The sequence below is a fragment of the Scomber scombrus genome, chromosome 16, assembly GCF_963691925.1.
Source record: "Scomber scombrus chromosome 16, fScoSco1.1, whole genome shotgun sequence".
In the NCBI taxonomy this organism is placed as follows: domain Eukaryota; kingdom Metazoa; phylum Chordata; class Actinopteri; order Scombriformes; family Scombridae; genus Scomber; species Scomber scombrus.
This window is the reverse complement of record NC_084985.1, coordinates 25158848-25179611: the sequence shown is the minus strand read 5'-3', so window position 1 is coordinate 25179611 and position 20764 is coordinate 25158848. Positions and strand designations below refer to the sequence as shown.

The 20764-nt window shown below is 40.3% G+C and overlaps 1 protein-coding gene across 1 annotated transcript in view; it reads left to right on the top strand.

The window, feature by feature from the left end:
* Positions 1–20764, top strand: part of ptprua (protein tyrosine phosphatase receptor type Ua) — a 206866-nt gene that overhangs the window by 52689 nt on the left and 133413 nt on the right. The window contains exon 2 of the mRNA XM_062436618.1: positions 1538–1666. Coding sequence (XP_062292602.1) covers positions 1538–1666 — 129 coding nt within the window. The remainder of the gene's footprint in view (positions 1–1537; positions 1667–20764) is intronic.

Sequence of the window (20764 nt, the reverse complement as noted above, 5' to 3'; positions counted from 1 at the left end):
CAATTTCACTAATGATCTGACATTATAGCACACAGTAAAAACATCAACATGCCCAACAAAAGCGAGTATGGTAGGAAGCTGGGCTGTAAGCTGTGGGGGATACTAACAGAAAGTCTAATTGCAATTTTCAGTATTATATCATTTGTTCTCCATTACAGATGCATGTGGTTGACCCACATTCCAGATTTTCTTTGTGTGTGCAGTGTGATTATTATTGATTTAATAATTGAGTCATTGTGTTGATTCCAGCTTTTTAACCATCACATACTGTTCAAATTCTGACTCTAATAATTAGTCTCCACACCAATTCATATTCACACATTCCCCGTCAGTCAATAAAAAATGCTTGATTAATCTTATGTGAAAAAAGACATTCACAATCACTGTTCTGGTCCAGTAGAACATTTGATAGAATATGATGGATACAACATGTTTGAAGCTAATCTTCGAAAAAAGAAAAAAAAAAATTAATAAACAAAGGCCAAATTTGTACATTTGCCTATATAAAAATATTGATCAACTGCACAAAAATTAAACAATGTTGCATTTTATTTCCATGTTTGTATACTGTGGGTCACATTAGCAAAAGTCAGGTTAAAATAAATGTATCTAAGGTGTTTTTACAGCTCTCAAATGTAAAAGTGGGCCAGATTTGACCCTGAACAGTATGTAAGGGTTAAAGAGGCCTTGGGGAGTCGTGTACATTTTAAAAAAGCTCTAAAAAAGCCAATGCAAAATCATTGAAGTACTATTTTAAATGTGATGATTTCTCTAAATTCATTCTGAAAATTGTAGCTGTAAAAGTCATATTGTGTCCAAACCATGTGTATCTATGGGTCACATCACTCTATGGATGAAGCCAAGTAAAGCATATGGCACACACCATGCATGACCACAGTTTGGTCCTCCCAAGTTTAGACTATTCATTTTTTAGATTATCTGAAGAGCACCTGTATTTTCTAACCAATTAAACAAGAAAACACAGTTTTTTCCCTCCGGGTTGACAATTGAGCTGGTGGCTATAAAAGCCTGTAGTTTGTGTGATAATGGCAAAATAGTGAAAGTAACCATTAGAGGCCAGACAGGGTTGGGTCACCTTCACAGGCTGAGAGCAAGGCTGTTGTTGTCCTCCATCAGCAGAGGAACCCCCTTGCCTGCTCTGGCACTGCTGCCCATTATTTCTGGCTATCTGGGTGACCTGTGACTGGTGTGTCATTTTCACACCACAGGGCTAATTGCACCAAATGGCGGTAGGTTTTGAGGGGAATAGATGAGATGGGCAGTCCATGTTGACCGCCCGGTGCTAACCATTAGCTGTAATTTAGTTTATAGCTGCAAAGATTCTCCAGGAGTTGATGTATCAGACATTTACAGTGAGCCTGTGGTGATGTAACACAGCAATCATTTCGCTGGTGTTTGTCTAATAGGGACTCTTATGTGGCCCTTCCCCTAGTAATAAGAAAAGTTCACAGCTACAAGTTTTATACTTTGTTCTGTGTCTCCTCCGGTAACACGCTTTGCTCTTTTCTCTCTGTAGCCGGCTGTACCTTTGATGAGGATTCAGACCCTGGCTTGTGTGAATACAGACAGGGCCAAGATGACGACTTTGACTGGCAGCTGATCAGGACCTACAATTGGCCACACCCGACCCCAGATCTTCTACGAGGTAGGTTTCAACGTGTGCCACGGTCAGAACTGATGAACCTGAAAGGACAACATACTCTAGATTGTCCGGTAGCATAAAATCCAGCTCCAGACTCAGTACCAAAGCCCCAGGTGAACTGGGAAATGGTTGCTGTAGTCTATGTGACATTGACAGCGGTGCATAATGCACACCTGCTGCAGCCGAGCTCCCTCCAGACCAGTTGTGCTCACATTGGACAGCTCTCGTGTGGAAAGAAACAGGTGGAAATGAGCATCTGTTTAAACAGGCTATTTCAGACACTTTAAATAAGCATCACATTGTTTTTTCAGCAAACATTTCCGGTGGTAATGTTCAAGCGCTCCGCCACTAGAGGAAAGTGGTATAATGTTGGGATGTGGAAGGATCCATTATCGTCTTAGTGACTACTTAACAATCATGGCCTACCATGGTGGTTCCTATCATGCTTTTTAATCTCAAAACATGATGTACTGTCTGTACATTAATGGTGTGAATATGCTTTCAAAAGCAGTCTCTTTTTAAAAAATGTTTAAACATCGTCTGAAACCCCCTCCCTTTACACCTTTTCAACATTGAAGATGGATTGCTGCTTTTGTAGCTTTCCAAAAGCAGTAAGCACACTTCATGATGTGATTGTCCAGGTCTGTAGAGGTGAGAATAGCATTGCTATTCCGAAGACCTATAAACACATGGTCGGGTATCACTTCTTACAAACTAATCTGACAAACATACCCCTGAAGGACCAAAACATGGTAACTTGATGCCAAAATTGCAGTCCAATGTGGCACTGCTAGTGATATGCCCCGACTCTTCAGCACTCACAGAGAGTTGCCAAAATTAAGAACAGGTGCAGGAGAGGTTGTGACCACAAGAAAATACAGCCCATAGACTTTATGACTCATGGCCTGAGGAACAACTAATGGAACAGAAATCGTTACCAAGGGAACAACTTTAAGTAGAATAACCACCAGGATGTCATTTTCTAGAGGAAAGGGTTTTATGGTCAACAGTCATCAGCCCAATCCCAGTTTTGCTAAAACTTTCACTGTTTTCAAAAACTTTCACAGTTTTCACTTAGTCATCCTGTGGAAGAAGGTATTTGTGAGTATATATTTTGCAAAAATAAACCAGAAGCAGAAATTCATCATGAGGTGTATGGAGATATTTACCATCTAACCCAGAAATAGAGTTATAAACAATTCTGTCTGGGTACAAAAACAGAATAACCCACCTATGATGAAGTGGGCCTGGTGCAGCTTTTATGTGCTGTGCTGTTTTTCAGACTGTTCATTACGGGAGCTCTGTGAATGTTCACAATATAATAATGACACATTTAATGAAAACACATTTATTGCAAAATGACTGCAACTGTTTGTGCAGCATTCTGTCAATTATTAGGTAGAATTTCAATTCCCAGCTATAAGTCTGAAATAATTTCAGAGCAATCCAAGCGAGATAATTATATAGTCAAAGTAAAAAGAGCTACTTTATCATATTTCAACGTGTGAAGTTTTTCATTGTCAAAAGTGAGATGTTTTTGACAGAATTTCTGAAGCCTGGCAGCATTGATTGAATCTGCAATGTGGGTGATGTTTAATGTGAGTACTAATCACTTCAGACATATACTGTACAAAATTAGAATCCATTCTCTTTTGATTATTAAGAAACAATTAGAAGATAAAGAAGACAGAGAACTTCACTCAAATCACAGTAGTCACAATAGCATTAATCAGAGGGTTTAGCACAAACGTTGATCCGTTTATGACACAGACCTTGTTGGGATGCAGATATATCCAGATTCTGTCTAGTCTCAGCTGAGGCTGATTGCAGTCCAGCTCTTCCCCACCTTGCCATCAGACTGCATCTCGGATGCATCTCAAGAGATGCATTTGCCATCGGATTTAGCCTCCCGTCTCACTTTTGATTTATAAGTAGAGAACTCTGACTGCTGCTAAACAGAGGAAAACACATTTGCTCAGCCATGAAGCTAGAGGAGAGAGTCAGGGTGACTTTTGGGTATGTTGCCTCAGGGAGGCTATGAACTTCATCCCCTTGTGCCAAGTTGTTTGGCAAATAAACTGTTTTGGGGGGGGGGGTTGCGTTGCTATGTGGTCCTACATTACAGACAGGGATGCATTCTCCTTTTACTACATCCCTTTTAAATTAGGACCGCAATGAGAGCAATCCAGGCCCAATTGTTTCCTGTATTTTGGCTGCTTTTACACCTTTATTTAAAATCACGATTCCCTTTTGGTGCAAAGATTAAAAAGGTTCATAGACATGAGTCTCTCAGTCTAAACTCATAACTGAAGGGGGACAGGGTTTTTTTGCCAGTTAGACCAAATGTTGAAACACTTGAAACTTAAAACCAGAAATTCTTCAATCTGTGCTCATCAATCTTTTTTTATATTAACATAGAACGAATGGCTAAATGAAAAGTATTACTTATGTGATGAACTCAGAGAATTGCAGCTCCCATAATCTCTAGGGAGAGTTATTATTTTAGTTTTCTAGGCTGCTTACTCCTCTCTCATCAGTCTTGCTTCCGGCTGCAGCAGGAAACTGTTTTCAGTGATGAAAAATCTCTGATGAAACCACCGTACACTTCCTGCCACGCATCAAACAGCTGACAGGCAAAGTTAGCGCCTAGCTGGTTAACATAGTGGAATATTTGGCAGTTAAAGAGATAGATATCAGCGGTTGTTGGAAACTAAAAGGAGAGTGAATGTAGGACTTACATCCATCTTTTGGCCAAAAACAACTTAAATTGACTACTTCCAGTACAGGTCAAGTTTGGACACACCTTCCATTCTCTTGAATGTGTCTACAAGATATGTTAATATGCAGTATTTAAAATGTTAGCCATATTATGTTAATAACTTGTTGTGCTGCCCTCAAATGTCCAAAAATCAGTTAAAGCAGCTCAATTTTAGTTTAGTGCAATTATTCCTTCTACCGCCCAATCTGGCCTTTTACCTCTGGAAAATAAAACTCTTATGATTTCAGCAGCTTCTTATTAATTGCACAGTAGGCTCAGGAGATTATGTAATAAATACATAAAACAACATCACCCTTGTACAATTTAGAGGAGAATGACTAATAATCATTACATATGCACATTTCTGACCCTTAGTGAAATCTGGCTTCTCTCACCAGCAGTTCCTCACTCATATGCCTTCAAGGAAGTGTGAACATGCTTTATTTCCATTCTGGCTGAATGTTAAAGGCTGTTGAAATTGACTTACAGCCTATATCTGTGTGCCCACCAGGGTTCCTCAGTGATTTATGCCAAACAATCTTATTATCTTGGACCCTGTTCCAATCATCAACCTACTGACAACTTGTTTTCAGTCCCTTGCTGCTTTTCTATTTGAGTTTGTCATGCATCTACACAGGCGGCCTGTTTCCAATCTACGCTGACATTTTACATATATGTTTATTTAAAGCACGTCATTTTTTCTTGGGAATTGCTGTGCAGGCACACGTCTGAGAGGAAAACGACAAAGTGTGATCGGTACTGGTTATGGTTCTGCAGGCTCAGCTGAATTGTGGCGATTCATGGAAAGAGCAGCCAGACGTCTGGGATTTCATGATTCAAGTGCTTGTTCCACTGTTACAGGCAACCACTCCCCCGAGGCAGGCCGGGTATGTTAACGAACTCCCTGGATGGTGGAGTCTAACATGGGTCATTGCTGATTACACTTCCTGGTGTTCCTCAGGGGCCAGCAGCACCACAAAGGCCCGCTTTTCATCCTCTTTTCATCCATTAGAGAAGGTCGATTTCAGGCGGGATGAGCGCATGCTCGGATGACTTGGAGGTTCCTCTCAGATGCTGCTGGATAAGAGATGAAGATTTGATATATAGCTGTGTGAAATCCGTTTATTAGAGGAACCTGTTGTGTGCCCACTCAAGGGGGTCATACATAAACCATGAGCTCTGTCCCTCCTACACAAGTTCCTGGCTTCCTCCGCCTCCACTCCCCTCTCGTCCCTTAGAGCCAATGTACTGTATATGAACTGTACAGTCATTCCCAGTGAGCCATGATCATGTACTACATATTAATTCTAACCATTTTTTATTCAGTAGTAAGTTATTTAGTACAAAATGAAGCATCTTTTTAAAACTGTGTAATAGGACTTGGTTATAAGGGCGACATAAACACAGATTTTGTTTATCTTTAGTACCATTCATAAACATATACAATTTTAATTGTATAGAACAAAATCACCTTGAGGTTGGGCTTCAATCCACACATATGTAGGCTGCATACAAATAAAATAATGCTGCATAGGGTGAACATAGACACCATAGGTCCACACGTCACATAGAGAATGAAAGTCTTAACCAAGGTAGAGAATAACAGGTGTCCATCTCCTCATAGATATAGGTATTTTTAGCCGTATGAAGGCAGTCATATGTTCTATCAACTTGACATGTCTGATTTTTTGTATCCTTTGCGCTATCGCAGGAGGTTTAGGGTTAGGGTTCAGGTTCTTTTTCCAAAGGAAAAGTAGTGGGTCCAGGGTAGTTGCGATTTTAGACCCTTTTTAAGGGTTCTCAAGCACCCCTAAATTTGATCTCAGCACCCCTAAAAATAAATAAATAACATTTCTTTCACCTAAAAAGGGGCATTGTATGTCAAATTCTCATTAGGAGCTGAGACCCCCTAAAGGTCTGAGGTCCAGGGGGAGGTCAATTCCCAAGATTTTCTCCATTTCTTTCTTGATGTCTTTCCAGAATGTCTGTATTTTGGGGCAGTCCCAGAAAATACGAGTATGATCCCCAACCATAACACAGTTGCTTCAACATTCATAAACACTGATTTATACAGAAACATATCCTTGATAAGAAAATGAGAAAATCCCATTACAGAAACAAAGTTTTTTCTAACCAATCAAATCAACATGACAGCCCTGTTTCCATAGTAGACACAGCAGGGTTGGTTGAGTTAGCTGAACACAACACATGCTATTGTTTTAGCATTAATATTTAATATAGGTTATAGAGGCCAACACTATTTTTGAGGAAAATTCAAGTGTTGGCACAGAAAACAACAATTTCAGGGAAAAAGCTCTCTCTACTGTACACTACCTGCTCAGCACCAACAGCAAATAGCACCTAGCTAGTGAACATAGAGGATCATTTAGCAGCTAAAGGGCCAACTGTTCGCCTAAGGTGTTGGTAGAGCCCAGAAACAAAGCCAAATATTGAATTTACATTTACCAGGTGGACAGAAACATGACTCCAAATCAATGATACTGTCACTCCGTTTGCTAACAAACACCTGAAGCATAACCATCCAATAAAGTGCACTGAGTGAGTGCAAATGCTAACGGCTACAAACAACAGAATTTAAATCCATCCCTGGGAATGAGCAGCGAGGCACTCAGAGAAAACTACCCTGCAAAACGCCTTATGTTACTGTTTGCCTATTCCAGTGTTTAACAGTGTTCATTTTTGCCTTTTTTTTGTCAGTCTGTCTTTCCAAAGACTGAGGAAGGAGGGATTTACACTTACGAATGTGATTCACCAGAGAACATTTCACACAGTGGAATTTTTGTAAGAATGTACACCCACGAGATGGATTTTTTTGTGTGTAATTATTTATTTAAACCGACTCCGCAGTGCGCAGCTCAGATAATTCAATGTCATTTTTCATGTTTTGAATCCACTGTGTGATTCCACTACAAAGGAATTTTAAGCTTTAGGAAATCTTTAAGCTTAAAAGAAATACTGTAGTGTCTTAATTTATAATGTGATACAAAATATATCAATGTTGACTGATTTTTTGCACTTTTTTTGTTTTATTGCTCCACTTTACTTTATGGTAGATATTAGTATAGCACTGGAAAATACATTCTCATCTCTCCTGCATTAATATGGAATCTAGTGAGATTAAATACATTCTGCACTCTGAGCTTCTAAATGTATTCCCAATCTAACATCGCATCCATGTGTTATAGAAATGAGTGAAATTGATTGGCACCATGCTGTATATGAACACACACTCTTACATATGAGTTTACCTGTCCATCTCAAGTGTCAAGTCAGCTTTATCTGTTATATATCCACACAGCAATGGAAAATTATCTGTCTATCCAACCCCCCAGTGTATCCTAAAGGTCAGGAAATGAATGCGAGGTGTAACATTGCAAATATACCTTACACTTTACCTCAATTTTGTCCAAGGGCTTTAAATTCTTTCACAGACTAAGCTAAGAAGACTGCAATTGAGACAACAACTTAGTTTATTGGGCACCAGCAGCTCAATAGTATTGATTTGCGCCCACCAGCCAGTGGAATACCAATGACATGAAACATTGCAGCTAAAAAAGAACATGCTACACCCTTCAAGCTTTGCAGTTTTACTTTCTTTTTTTTTTCTCTCTTCATGATAGCTTCTCCTCCGAATCTCTCTGGTTGTCAGCATTGTAATGCAGGATGTGAGATGCCGAGGCTCAGTGTCTGGAGCAATGTGGGAAAGCAGACATGATTGCTGTGTTTGATAGACAGTGCTTCTGCTCTTCTTTTTTAATAGTGAAATTGTAAACAGGTTTGTGCTCTGGTGGATCAAACTCTCAGAGGACACTTCTAAAAATGGACCTTGTTTAAGTCGATATCGCTACCCGGTAACATCTATAAAGGTTGGTCTATATAGAATGTTGTGCTGCTAAAAAAAAAATAAGGTAAGGTGTGCAGTTTAGAAACTCAATTTTAAATAATGGATTTTGTCCATCATGTGTATGACATTTGCCTGTTGTCTTCTAACTAAGAAGCGATTGCCAGTTAATTTGATCACAGTTTAATCAAGCATGCAGAGTCAATAGCTGTTCTGTAGTTAATACCTGTAAGCTTTATTACCTCATTTTGTTCAGGCCTTCAGTTTGAGAAGGTCCATCCACACCTGTAAATCAAAGTAAAAAGCGCCCCCACTTCTCCATATGAACTTCATAAGAGAGGCCAGTCTGATAAATGAAGGTAATTATCACCTAGACTGGAGGGTATCACCTTTCATATACACACACTCCAGCGTTGAGCAGAATAAACCCTTTTCACATTTAAAAAGAGCAGCACATGCACTGTCATCTATGTCAAGAGACAGCTGGTGTTTTGGCTTTTAGATTTCTTCAAACACTCCACACTGCCATTTCAAACAGAGACAGAATGCAAATATCATGCGGCTCACAGACCAATAAAAAAGGCCATCGTTAATGGCGGCTTTGGTTCGGCATAAACCACCTCTGAGCTATCAATGCTGTTCCGGCAGTGGTCTGACATGCACAGAGCTCAGCAAAAGTTAAGTAAAGTCAAGCAGACTTCTGAGGTTCTTCTCCCTTCAAACTTTCCTCTTGGGGTTTTGAACATGATGCTCATTTGCTGAGCAGAACTTCAAACCGTTTATGGTTTCTTGCTACCACCCAATGCCCTCTCGCCAGTCCCCGCTCTGCCGGGTTTCTTCTGGACACTGCCGGCTTTGATGATTCGAGGCCCAGAGTAGAAAAACTAACTAGAGGAGGCAGAATGACTCTTTGCATTTAAATGGCACATTAACAGAGAGAGGTTTCTCTTGATCCTATGACTTATTTGAATTTTATCAGCACTGGAGAGTCTGTTGTTGTCAAGGTACAGCACATAGACCTTCTATGTACTGCTGAAGGGCCCATTCATAAATACTGGTACCAATCAGACGTGTTTTTCATACATTTTCTACATTTATACATTTACATCAGAGCTGTAGTAAATTTGGATGTCAACATCTGTGAGACTAACGACCAGAAAAACAACAAATGTTCAAATGTCTGCTACAAACTCTGCTTGCTGGAAGTGGCTGAACAGACTACGCTGAATCATCACTGCACTGACTGAATCAGTAGCTTTTACCATTTGTAGTCCTCTGAATGGTTGCCGAAGGCGCCGTTGTAATGACAAATGATGTCATCCTTTAGATCGGACTACCCAATCAGCCTATTCTAGTATTGGTTTGAACAGGTACAGGCGTGGTGGTTACAATAATCTACAAGACCAGGTTTTCTTGTTCAGTGGACACATTAAGTTCAGTTCAGATCTTTATTATCCCACAAGGGGGATTTTTTCCCCCACCAAGGCACAATAAAACACAAAAAATAAACACAATAAGACTATTGAAGACATCAAATGTGCTTTTTTACTATGCACAGAAGAAAGAATAAAAAGATATATAATGAAAGCCAGAAAAACAGCAACAACAAGAAGAATAAAGAAAGCGAAAAAAAAAAAGTGCTGTGATGTGTGAGGAACCAAGAGAGACAGCTTATATATTAGAGTTTATTATAATTAAGAGCACATGTGGGGATACTGCTGTGGTGTTTAGTTGGTTTTTCACACAATGCACAGACTGAACCACCATCCTGTGTTAATAAAACGTTATCTGGCCTGCAGTAGTCTGTATATTTTTATATTTTTATACCTTGTTGTGTTGAGTCCATACAATCTTTTCTTTGTTGCTGTTGCTTTGCTGGATGCCATTTTACAGATGTTAAAAATAACAAAACCTGCCTTTATAGATGAGCTGGTGTGAACAGTTTTTAACTGGCATGAATTGGTGTCATGGGGAACAGAATGGGCATTCTTGTCTAGGAAACTGTCGCCGACTGTTGAATCTAACACTTGGGATCTGCACCCTGTTTTACTTCTTGACGTAGCGACACTTTTCTTGGCAGTTGTCTAAATTCACTTTCTTTTTTATCAGACACTGGGACGTTAAAGGGAGGACATAAGCCATCTGTCTGTGTATCTTGGGGGAGAGTGACTGAGCCCACTAAATACCTCAAGCAGACCGTAGACAGCCTCTAGGAATGAAAACAGGATAAAAAAAAAGTATATTCTGAAGGAGAGAAGGGCGATGTTTTGTGGGGACACCTGATGCGTCTACACACACACGAGGAGATTCGAGAGTGATAGAGTGATATAGCTTTTTTATCAAATGTAGCACGAATTTTCCATGTGGAACTTCTACCTGCCTGTTGCCGTCTTATCCTCCTGAGGTACGTCGAGTGATAACGGCGCAGGACAAACAGCGAAATTGCACTTTTCCCTAGAAGAAAAACTGACGATAACAAAGCCATCCCAAAGTCCTGTTCTCTATTCTCTGCAGGCTCGACCCTGAGCGCCACACATCATGCTCCTCAACTGTCATCGAAGAGTAAATGCACGTTTCTAGCCTCGTGAATCAAGTATGATGCCATAGATTTGATGCTGGCAGCACATGTTGATTGGCCTATTATGCAGCTAGACAGAGATGTGATTATGCGGGCTCCATCTGATTCGCTATTGTCTTTGGAGAGCTGCTGCTGACCGCTATAATCAGTTGATTCAATAGGCAAGATTTTTCTTTCTTTCTTTCTTTCTTTTTAAGTTGATTTCTATTGGACTTTGGACTTAAATGGATAGTGGGCAGTAAAGAGGTAGACGGGAAACAGGGGTATGTCATGGATGGAATCAAACCCATGTGCCATGTGCAGTAACCATTCAACTACTGGTACTACAAGTAGTCAAGATTTTGATATTTGTCATAATTACAGCTACATTCAGTGAGTAATATTACATTTGCAATAGGAAAGCCTTGGCAAGGGTATCATTAGCAGTTGAATCTTTTTCTCCCAAGTGCGCCATCTTTTACATACACCTAATGAGGAAGAACATGCCTCAGTGCCTGAATAACAGGGGTTCATTTTATTGGTGTACCACATCTCTACACTTTAGACAGTTTTTTGTCTTAACTGTGCTCTCAGCTGGTGGGGGGGGTTTGCTTCTTTTTTCATACAACACCATATCGTGTGCAATCACAGGCATGGCTTGGCATTTTAAATTAAGGTTTCCACTTTGTCTTCACATCCACGGGGGGAATTACTCTATCTCAGCAGCAGGTATGATAATAATGTGACCGTGTCTCTCTAAGTAACCTGACGTTAATGACAGGCCTGTAAATAGAAGCCAGTGTGAGGCTGGTCACGTCATTAGTCAGAATGAGAGGCAGCAGTGTTTTGGCAGTGAGAGGACTTGCGTGATGGCAGCTCTCACCCTTCAGAGTCACCCCACTGAGATGAACCCTGGTGTTGTGTTTACACCCTTTTTATTATTGGCATACATTGTGGTGTAGGGCAGAAGGGAGCAGGTTTTTAGTCACATTATGGAATGCATTTACATAGCAGCCTTTCTAGTCTTCCAACCACTCAAAGCACTTTACACTAAATGCCAACATTCACCCATTCACTCATACATTTATACATTGATGGCAGAGGCTACCATGCAAGGTGCCAACCTGCTCATCAGGACAAGTTTCAAATGCTCTCTAATGCTTGTTCACACACACATTTTGTCACACACTGTTGGTACAGCCTTCAGGAGCAATTTGGGGTTCAGTATCTTGCCCAAGGACACCTGTGTACTGTTTATATGTGGACCGGAGGAGCCATAGATCGAACCGCCGATCTTCAGATTAGTGGACGACCCGCTCTACCTCCTGAGCCACAACCTAATGTTATCTTCCATCCAGTAATATTGCATGTGAACATTATGGTTAGTAGCCTACAGTGTAGTACATAACAAGGGAGACACATGTGAATGTATGTGTCATTGATTACATTTTCAGTTCCAACCAAAAAAATATCAATTCGGTTGAAATGGCCAAAAAGGTCTTACCCTTCAAACATCTGTTCTCTAAAAGTTGTCCAACCTCCAAACTTGCAGCCAGGACTTATGTTAATGTCACCTTGAAAGCCATTCCTTGCATCCTCAGTAAACTCTCATTTTTGCCCCAACAGTTGTGGCTTGAGTGCCATGCTAACAAGAGGGTCAATCTCAGCACCTTCGGTAAGCTCTCTCCACTTTATGAAAGGCATTTAGAGTGGATTTGCATTATTTATTAGCTTTGCCTATGCCCTTTAATGTTTGCTTGAGCTTTTAATACCTGGTATTAACATCACACTGCACCACAAGCAAGTCTTCCCACAAACAGGTCCCACTGCTGCAAAACAGCCTCTGCTCTCACTATTACTACCGCCGATTACACCTATTATAAGGCTGCTGATACTTCCCGTTGACCTTTCTGACTAGTTTATCTCTCCTCTCGCACATCGGTTCATGGAGTGTCACATACGCCCACAGACACATCACTGTCTCTGCTTTATACTTGTTAACAACCAAGAAAGTCAAATATAAAAGTTAATAGGGTAAGAAAATGTACAAGTGACTTACAGGTGAAATATGTATGCCTATCTGTTGATATTAATATACACGGCTTAAACAGGAATCTAAGAGCAGAGGTGACTGCACCACACTGACATGTTCACTCACTTTCCACATCACTTCAGGTATATTTATGGTGGGGAATGTTATGGAGTAAGGCATACAATATAAATGCAAATGGATCCCTGCGCAGCATTAGTCAATAGTTTTGGGTGGAGACTCTTGAGTTAGAGCGCCTTCCACTACTTATGTAAAGTTTAGAGCACGCTGTGTCATGGCTAATAGCTCATATTCTGATTAAGGCCTTACCCAGGTTAAGCCGCTTACTGCGCATGCATGCATTTTCATGTCCTGACCACAAATATCCCTGCATGCAAGAATTAATGAAATAATTCAAACATCACCTTAAATATACTACTTACACAGGCAGCAGAAAAACCATAATAAGGTGTCTTACTGTATATTTAGGCTTGTAATAACTGGGATTAGGCTCATATTGACAGTACGGTCATTTGACAGTCATTTGAATCATATATTTGACTTTTTGTCATTAATTACTAGTTTATTATTACTACCACAAATCTATACTAAATCTATGATATAAATGCAATGTGATTTATTATATAGTTAATCCATAATACATAGTTTGTGCAAGAGATGAGACATTATCTCTATATATATAATGCTATATATAATATTTTTAACAACAAAATGCCCAATATTTTTGGGCTCCATCATCTCAAATGTGAAAATTGGCTGCTTTTCTTTGTGATTATTAATATTAATATTATTGGTAATAGAACACCATTGAGCTTTGGAGTGTTGGTCAGACAAGCTATTGATTTTATACATAAATATCCTCAATAATACTATCATATGAATATGTCTATGCATATGTAATTATGTTCCTCCTTGAATGGATTGGTTTGTGGGAAACAGATAATTATGGTTGGGGTTTATGTGGTTTACAGGTTTTGGTAGAAGTGTCATTTTCTACATGTTTTTAATACTGAGCCATGTTTTCCCCAAGTACCCCACCTTGTTCCTGTCTCATCCTTTGTTTTTGCTACTCTTCCTTCCTTCCTCCCACTCTCCCTTTCCTCCCCCTCTCCCCAGCCTCAGGTGCTGGCAGGCTACTGTATCTTTAGGAAATATTTCCATACTCCCCTCTCTGCGGACATCTAACTGTCAGTGTAATTGATACATTATATATTATAGGTTCCAAAGTTAGGATGAGTCATTAGCATATAATGGGCTGATAACTGATGCCCAGAGCTGTGTGCAGGAAGGATGAGGCAAGCAAGACTAATGACCATTTAAATAATGCACAATAAGTGATATTTTCCAGCCAGATCAAAACCTCTGGAGCTCTGTAGAAGGAAATACACAAGAAATCTACAGTTTGACTGAACTCCAGAACAAAGTCGGAATCCTTCAAAGAACTCTGTTGACTCCTGAAGTCCTTTAACTAGCACCTACTGAAAGTACAGGATCTCTGACCCATGATCCCCAAAGAGCCATGCAAACATTTTAAAACCACCAAAACTGAAACTTTACTTTTAATCTCCAAAGGTCTAGGGAAGAATTCAGTCACTAACGCACTAACTTTCAAACCTAATTGAACCTAGACGTGACCCACGCATCAAGTAGAATGTGTAATTCGATAACTTGGGAAACTCTTTGGCTTCAGCAGTGCTGGTATTTCAGGCCTACATCAGCTGTCACATACTTGCTATGAGAAACTATGCTAGTGTGTGCAGCTGGTTTATCTTTTAGCTACAACTGCAGTGTGCTCGAAAGTGATTAGTCATTATTTGCATAGCAGGTTTTTAATTTATCATGTTTGCTAGATTCCAACAAATCGCCCACTGTTCCCCTCATCACATTGTCTCTAGCTGCATTTTAATCAGACAAAACATATCTAATGAACACTTTAGTTGCATTGCATTTACAGCATTGAATGTACTGTAAAAGTCAAGTTTTAGCACCTATAACACTTCTCTTGTCACTTTGCACATAAGCTAATAACCACCAAAACTCCCAAGATGGTGAAGCAGCTCTGTCTGGAGGGGCCATGTGCGTGATGTTAATGTTGACACTCTGTCTCATAATTAAACAGACGTTTGTCTTTCACTAAAGATCAACTTTCCTGAACAGTCTGCCCCCTGACTCAGTTGACTCAGCTGCCGCCACGCTTTGTGAAGCAGCAGCCTCCGGCCTGCAGGCTGTAACGCAGCATGGCTTCATTTCACCTACCGTTCCTCTCATCACTCACGGGGTGTTCCCTTATTTTGGGTGATATTTCAGACAGCTTCCCTTGCATGTCTCTGTTATCTGACTCCGAGCCTACGAGTGCTTCTCGGTCCTCGTCTCATGTGGACACTTTTTGAAGGTAGCATTCCCACTTTCGCTGCTTTATATCTGCTGCTGGTGCCCTCTTAGCACTCAGCTGCCCCATGAATTTTGTGTGAACAGTGGTGAACATTTACTCAAGTACTTAAGTACAATTTGCTCTTAATTTGAGTATTTTTTATCTTATCCTATTTTATACCACTCCACAAAAAATATAAATACTGCACTTTTTATTCCACTTCTTATATCTGACAGCCTACATAAATAACATATGATAAGCTATGAATTACAACATATTGTTAAACATAAGGTTAAACCAATTGTTCCCAACCTTTTGGTTTGTGACCTATCACAGGACGGTATGGACAACCTTTCCTGTTTCAGATGTCTATGAGTTGTCTATGTCAATGTCAAATGTATTTATACAGCACATTTAAAACAATCGTAGTTGACCAAAGTGCAGGCTTTACCCGTACATACTGTTCAGGGTCAAATTCGACCCATTTTTACATTTGAGAGCTGTAAAAACACCATAGACACATTTCTTTTAGCCGTACTTGTCCTAATGTGGCCCAAAGTATGCAAAAATGGAAATAAAATGCAACTAATACACATTTTTGTATATGCAAATGTACAAAATAAAAAAACACCATTCAAACATGTTTAATTGTATTCTTCACATTCTATAAAATGTTCTTCTGGACCATAAAATAGAGATTGTGAATGGGTTTTCCCCCCATAAATAAATAGAATACACTCTGACAGCTTCATTAAGGATTGATCAAACATTTATTAATGACTGATGGGGAATTTATGAATGTGAAGTGGTGTAGAGACTAATTGACTATGATTGTTTTTTATTTTTATTTTTCAAATTGCACGTTTTTATGTTTTTTTGTTTCCAAGTTTCCAATTCTTACTGTTAAATGTTAGTTTTATGTAAAGCACATTGAGTTGCCCCTGGGTATGAAATGCTCAGTATAAATGAAGCCTTGCCTTGCCTTGCCTAATTATGACTCAGTATATGAACAGTATGTAAGGGTTAAAAACAACAAACAGTTGGTTGCAGTTCCACCTCTAAACATCTCACAAGGTTTCATTTAAATAACTGTTTATAATAATGTTCAAAACATATGAACAATTATTTTCTGCAGCTGTTTTCCAGTTTCTCAAATGTGGAAATGATTTTTCTCTTCCTGTTTAGTATACAGCAATGAGTGGACCCAAATGCAGCACACTGAGATAGAGAAGAAGTTTAAGGAGGTTTATTTCAAAGACTTGGATGTATTGATATAAATGATCGTGAATGTGGTGGGTTGGAGAGGCAGGAGAGTACTGGGGGCTGAAGGCAGGCAAGACAGGTGCATGGAGGGGAGCAGAGCGGTGAGTAGGTAGATGGAGGGATGGCTAGTGGGCGTGGCTGAAGAGGAGTCTTGGCAGGCAGGCAGATGACTGTTGAACAGAGCGAGCTGGCTGGCACTCTTCCTCATGTATGAGGAAGAGTTCTGGAGCATAGGGAGACACACGGTTAGAACAGTGCTACTTTAAAGAGCAAAAAACACACTGGAAAGCTGGTCTGAGCATCTAACTATCGCTGCGGGTGATGGAATGATGTGTCAAAGACTGGAAGGAGAGCTGGTGATGAGCAGGTGTGTCAGTCTGAGGAGGAGGAGGAGGGAGTAGATACACCCACAAGAACACAGGGAGACAGATAGGAAGAAAACAGAAACACAGGAAGAAAAAACTGAGATCATGGAATATCTTTGGGTATTAGACTGTTGGTCTCACAAAGATATGACATCTGAAGGTGGCATCTTGAGCTGTGGGAAATTATAACGCCTATTCTCTTACATTTTAATATCAAAATGATTAGTTGAGAAAATAATCAGCAGATTAATCGATAATGCATTATTTTAGTTGCAGTGCTAGATTTGTGTATCAGAACTTTGTTTGTTTTTTTTCATCTTTCTTCACCCATCCGTCATCTCATGAGCCCCCCAGGTTTACTTTTTGATGCTTGTTGGGATACCACTTGACTAAACCACCTAAACTCTATAATAGAGTTGTAGTACTCGAGATCAGTCAAGAAGGTGATAATTCTGCTTTATGTTTATTATTGAGGTCATAGTAGGTGATGGTGATGTATTAGGGTGCATTGTATTGAATGGTGTTCCTAATATTTTGTCCATTACCATTAACATACATGAGGGGGGCAAATTATTAGGAACACCAGTCAATATAATGCACCCCAGTACACCTCCGCTCGATCTTGACTGGGTCTCGCTCTTCCTAGGTCTTGGTCTTGACTCGGTCTCGCCCCCCTCAAAGTCTTGATCTTGTCTTGGTCTTGGTATGCTCTGGTCTTGACTCGGTCTTGGGTTAGGTGATCTTGACTACAACACAACTCTCTAACCCTACAAATGCTGAAAATTTTATTTCTTTCTTTTGTTTTTAGCAATGGATGCTAACAGAAGGATGCTAACCATCCCTATTACATAGCACATATCACAAATAGCTATGGTTAGCAGTACATTAGCACAATGCTACAAGGTAAATCTACTTCCTTGTGTGTATTTCTTTTGCTAACACACAATGTTCCTGGATAACAAAAGTTAAATGAGGTTAAAGCAGTATTTTTTTAAATTTAATTGTGTGTCTAATACCCTTGTGGCAGAACCCCACAACAGGCATTACGTTCTCGCTATGCTACCAAAAATGTGGGAAGGATTTATTGAGGTAAATACTCGACGCTCCAGGGGTTTAATTACTATGGAGCTGTTAATATTGTTGAGCTTAGAGAATTCTCTTCCCTCTATTCTTTTGCCTTTTGTGTGAACCAGCAAACAGAGAGAACGCCGTAATTAGTTGGTACACTTTGTCCAAAAATACACCAAGAACAGACGAGTGATCTAATTGTGTGATTTCATAATGAACACAAGGCTGCAGGTTTTTTAGCTTGAAGTCCACCGCGGATCATTTGGATCCTGGCTGCCATTTGCTCACTCTTTTTATTCCTCCCTTCTTTTTTTTCTTTTCATTTTATGATCTCTTTTACTCAATATTATCCTGTTCGGTCCAAGTAGCTTCAGCAAATTACAAGTCAGAGGTTGGCCTCTGATACAGTAGCTCGGAAAATTTGGCACTAAAACTCTCCAATGAAAATACTACTTCTTCTACAATAATAGTAAAATCCATAGCTGCAGAATAGGCCCATATGTCATACAGGGCAGAGCAGTATTGGCAGACACATACACTACACAAACTAATATATGGGTCCAACCCTACTTTTTACTACCCGTAACATTTTTTTCCTCCTTCCTGATAGCGTGGTGTGTGTGATGAATCCCTCCGTGTGAGTTCGTATTTCCCACTCCTCCATTTCCTTTTCAGCTCATGTGTTGCGTATCAGTTGCCCCCGTGGTTGCCTGGCTCTCTTAATTCTTGTGTCTGTCTGTGGCTTGCTGCTCTCTTTGGCTGCAGGTTGTTGTTGTTGTTGTCGTTGTTGCCTATGCGGCGGCTGTCTTTTCCCTCCAAGCCGCAGATAAAATTCTGGTTGACACAGAGGGATGACACGGGAGGGTTATCGGACGCAGAACAGGCAGCCCTGGTGCTCCACTTCCCCACATGGGTAATTGGCTTCTTCTTCTTCCTCGTCTTCTACTTCTTCTTCTTCTTCTTCTCGCCTGCTGCCCACTGATGAGTGCTTGCCTCTATCTCTCTTTTCTTACACTCTCAGTACCTCTCCGTTGCTCATCTCATCCACGGTGAAATTGAAAGTTTGTAGGATTAAAATTTGAAATGGTGCAACTAAACATCCTCTGCACTCGGCACGACATTTTTGAAGAAGCCGTGGCGACGGAAGGGGAAATAAGGGTTTGGGATTGGAGCTTGACAGCGAAGATGATGATGTCAAAAGGAAATATTTTCGCTCTCAGCCACCCGCATCCAAACTAGGAAATGTGAAAGCTGTGTGTAAGGATAGAAATGCATCATTTGACTCCCTTTTAAACCTGTTACAGTAAGTGTGAGCCTTACTCTGCCAATTGGTGACATTTTACATTTTTGTTTTGAGATATGTTGGCTGAGGCTTTCATTTCCCTTCACTGCTGAGAGAACCAGGCCTCTCTCTCTAAAGCAGGCTTACATACAGTAGAAGACATGTCTTCATTTCAGATTTATTTATTTAACCCTTCCTTTATGTTATTTCCTGTCTTAGGAAATCCACATTAATATACATTTCCACATTTCATCAGTCACATCATATTATACTCCCCAGTATAATACAGTGAGTTTCTCCTTTTTAACAGTTCTGCTGATTATTTCCTGTACTTTCACTCTGGATTGCCATTTAAATTCAACACTTCCTATACAGATAATACACATTAAAAACCTTTCAGCAACTACAGACGTCAGTATGCTTCAAACAAAGTGCCTGTTGAATAGTTGAGCAGCGTATAGAACCTAAAACCCCCCACGCATCCCCAATCTATAACTATATGAAACCAACAATCACGCCCACTCAGAATTCAGAATGTGAACTCTGAGTGTGTAATGTTGAAGCGGCTGAGAGCGCAGGTTGTTCCACGCCTCCTTAATGTTGTTTACTCAGCATTTATTAGCAACAGGCTTTTATATGTTTTTGCGGGCTTTTACTTGAGACTCTATCATTTAAAAGGGTAGCAGCTTTTATTGGAGATTTTAAGGCATATTTGTAAAGCGGTAACTAAAAATACCTTAAAGAGTACTCACTGACAGAGCATTCCTTTGTTTGTTTTTTAATGTAACTGATAGACCAATCTCGACAAGCCTATCCATACAAGTCCAGGGCTTGTGTTGCAGCATTGTGACAACTTGGCAAGTACTTCTGGATTCTGTCTTTGCACTTGTTTGCCTGCTTGTCTTTGAATTACCACATAGTTCCCACAGTGCCTGTTAAAGTCAAGCAACTGAGCATCTGCCCACCACTCGGAGCGATGCCGGGAGGTGGACCCATGGGTATATCGTGATTCCTATGCTGTGCTTCAACAGTAGATGGGGGTTGTCTTGGCTTTCCCCTGGCGCATCTTTATGCTGAGACGAACTGACACGCACTCATGGAGCATGCATCGGAGGAGGAGGAGAGCGAGGGACTCTTCACTCGGCAATGCTAATCCAGACTTCAGGATGTGCTGTACCAGGCTGCTATCTTTAACCTGGGGCTGCAACTCCCACAGAGAAGAATGCAAGACTTTGATTGGGCCGCCCACACTAGTGCAATGTTTTGGCCAGAGCTGGAGGCTTAGTTGTATCATAGTTGCAGCTTTGCACTTTTTTTTACTCCAGGCCAGAGTGAAACAACAAATGGAAGGTTGTGACCTTGAGAATTGCCCTCGGCTTGGGTAAGCATCAACTTCTGCTTTCCTGCGCTCTCTCTGCTCCACGAAGAGAACAAAGACCTCAAAGAGATGTTTCTACAAAAAAGGAAAAAAACCCAAAACTTCACACTGATAAACAATGGACTGGTAACACAGCTTCACTAAAGT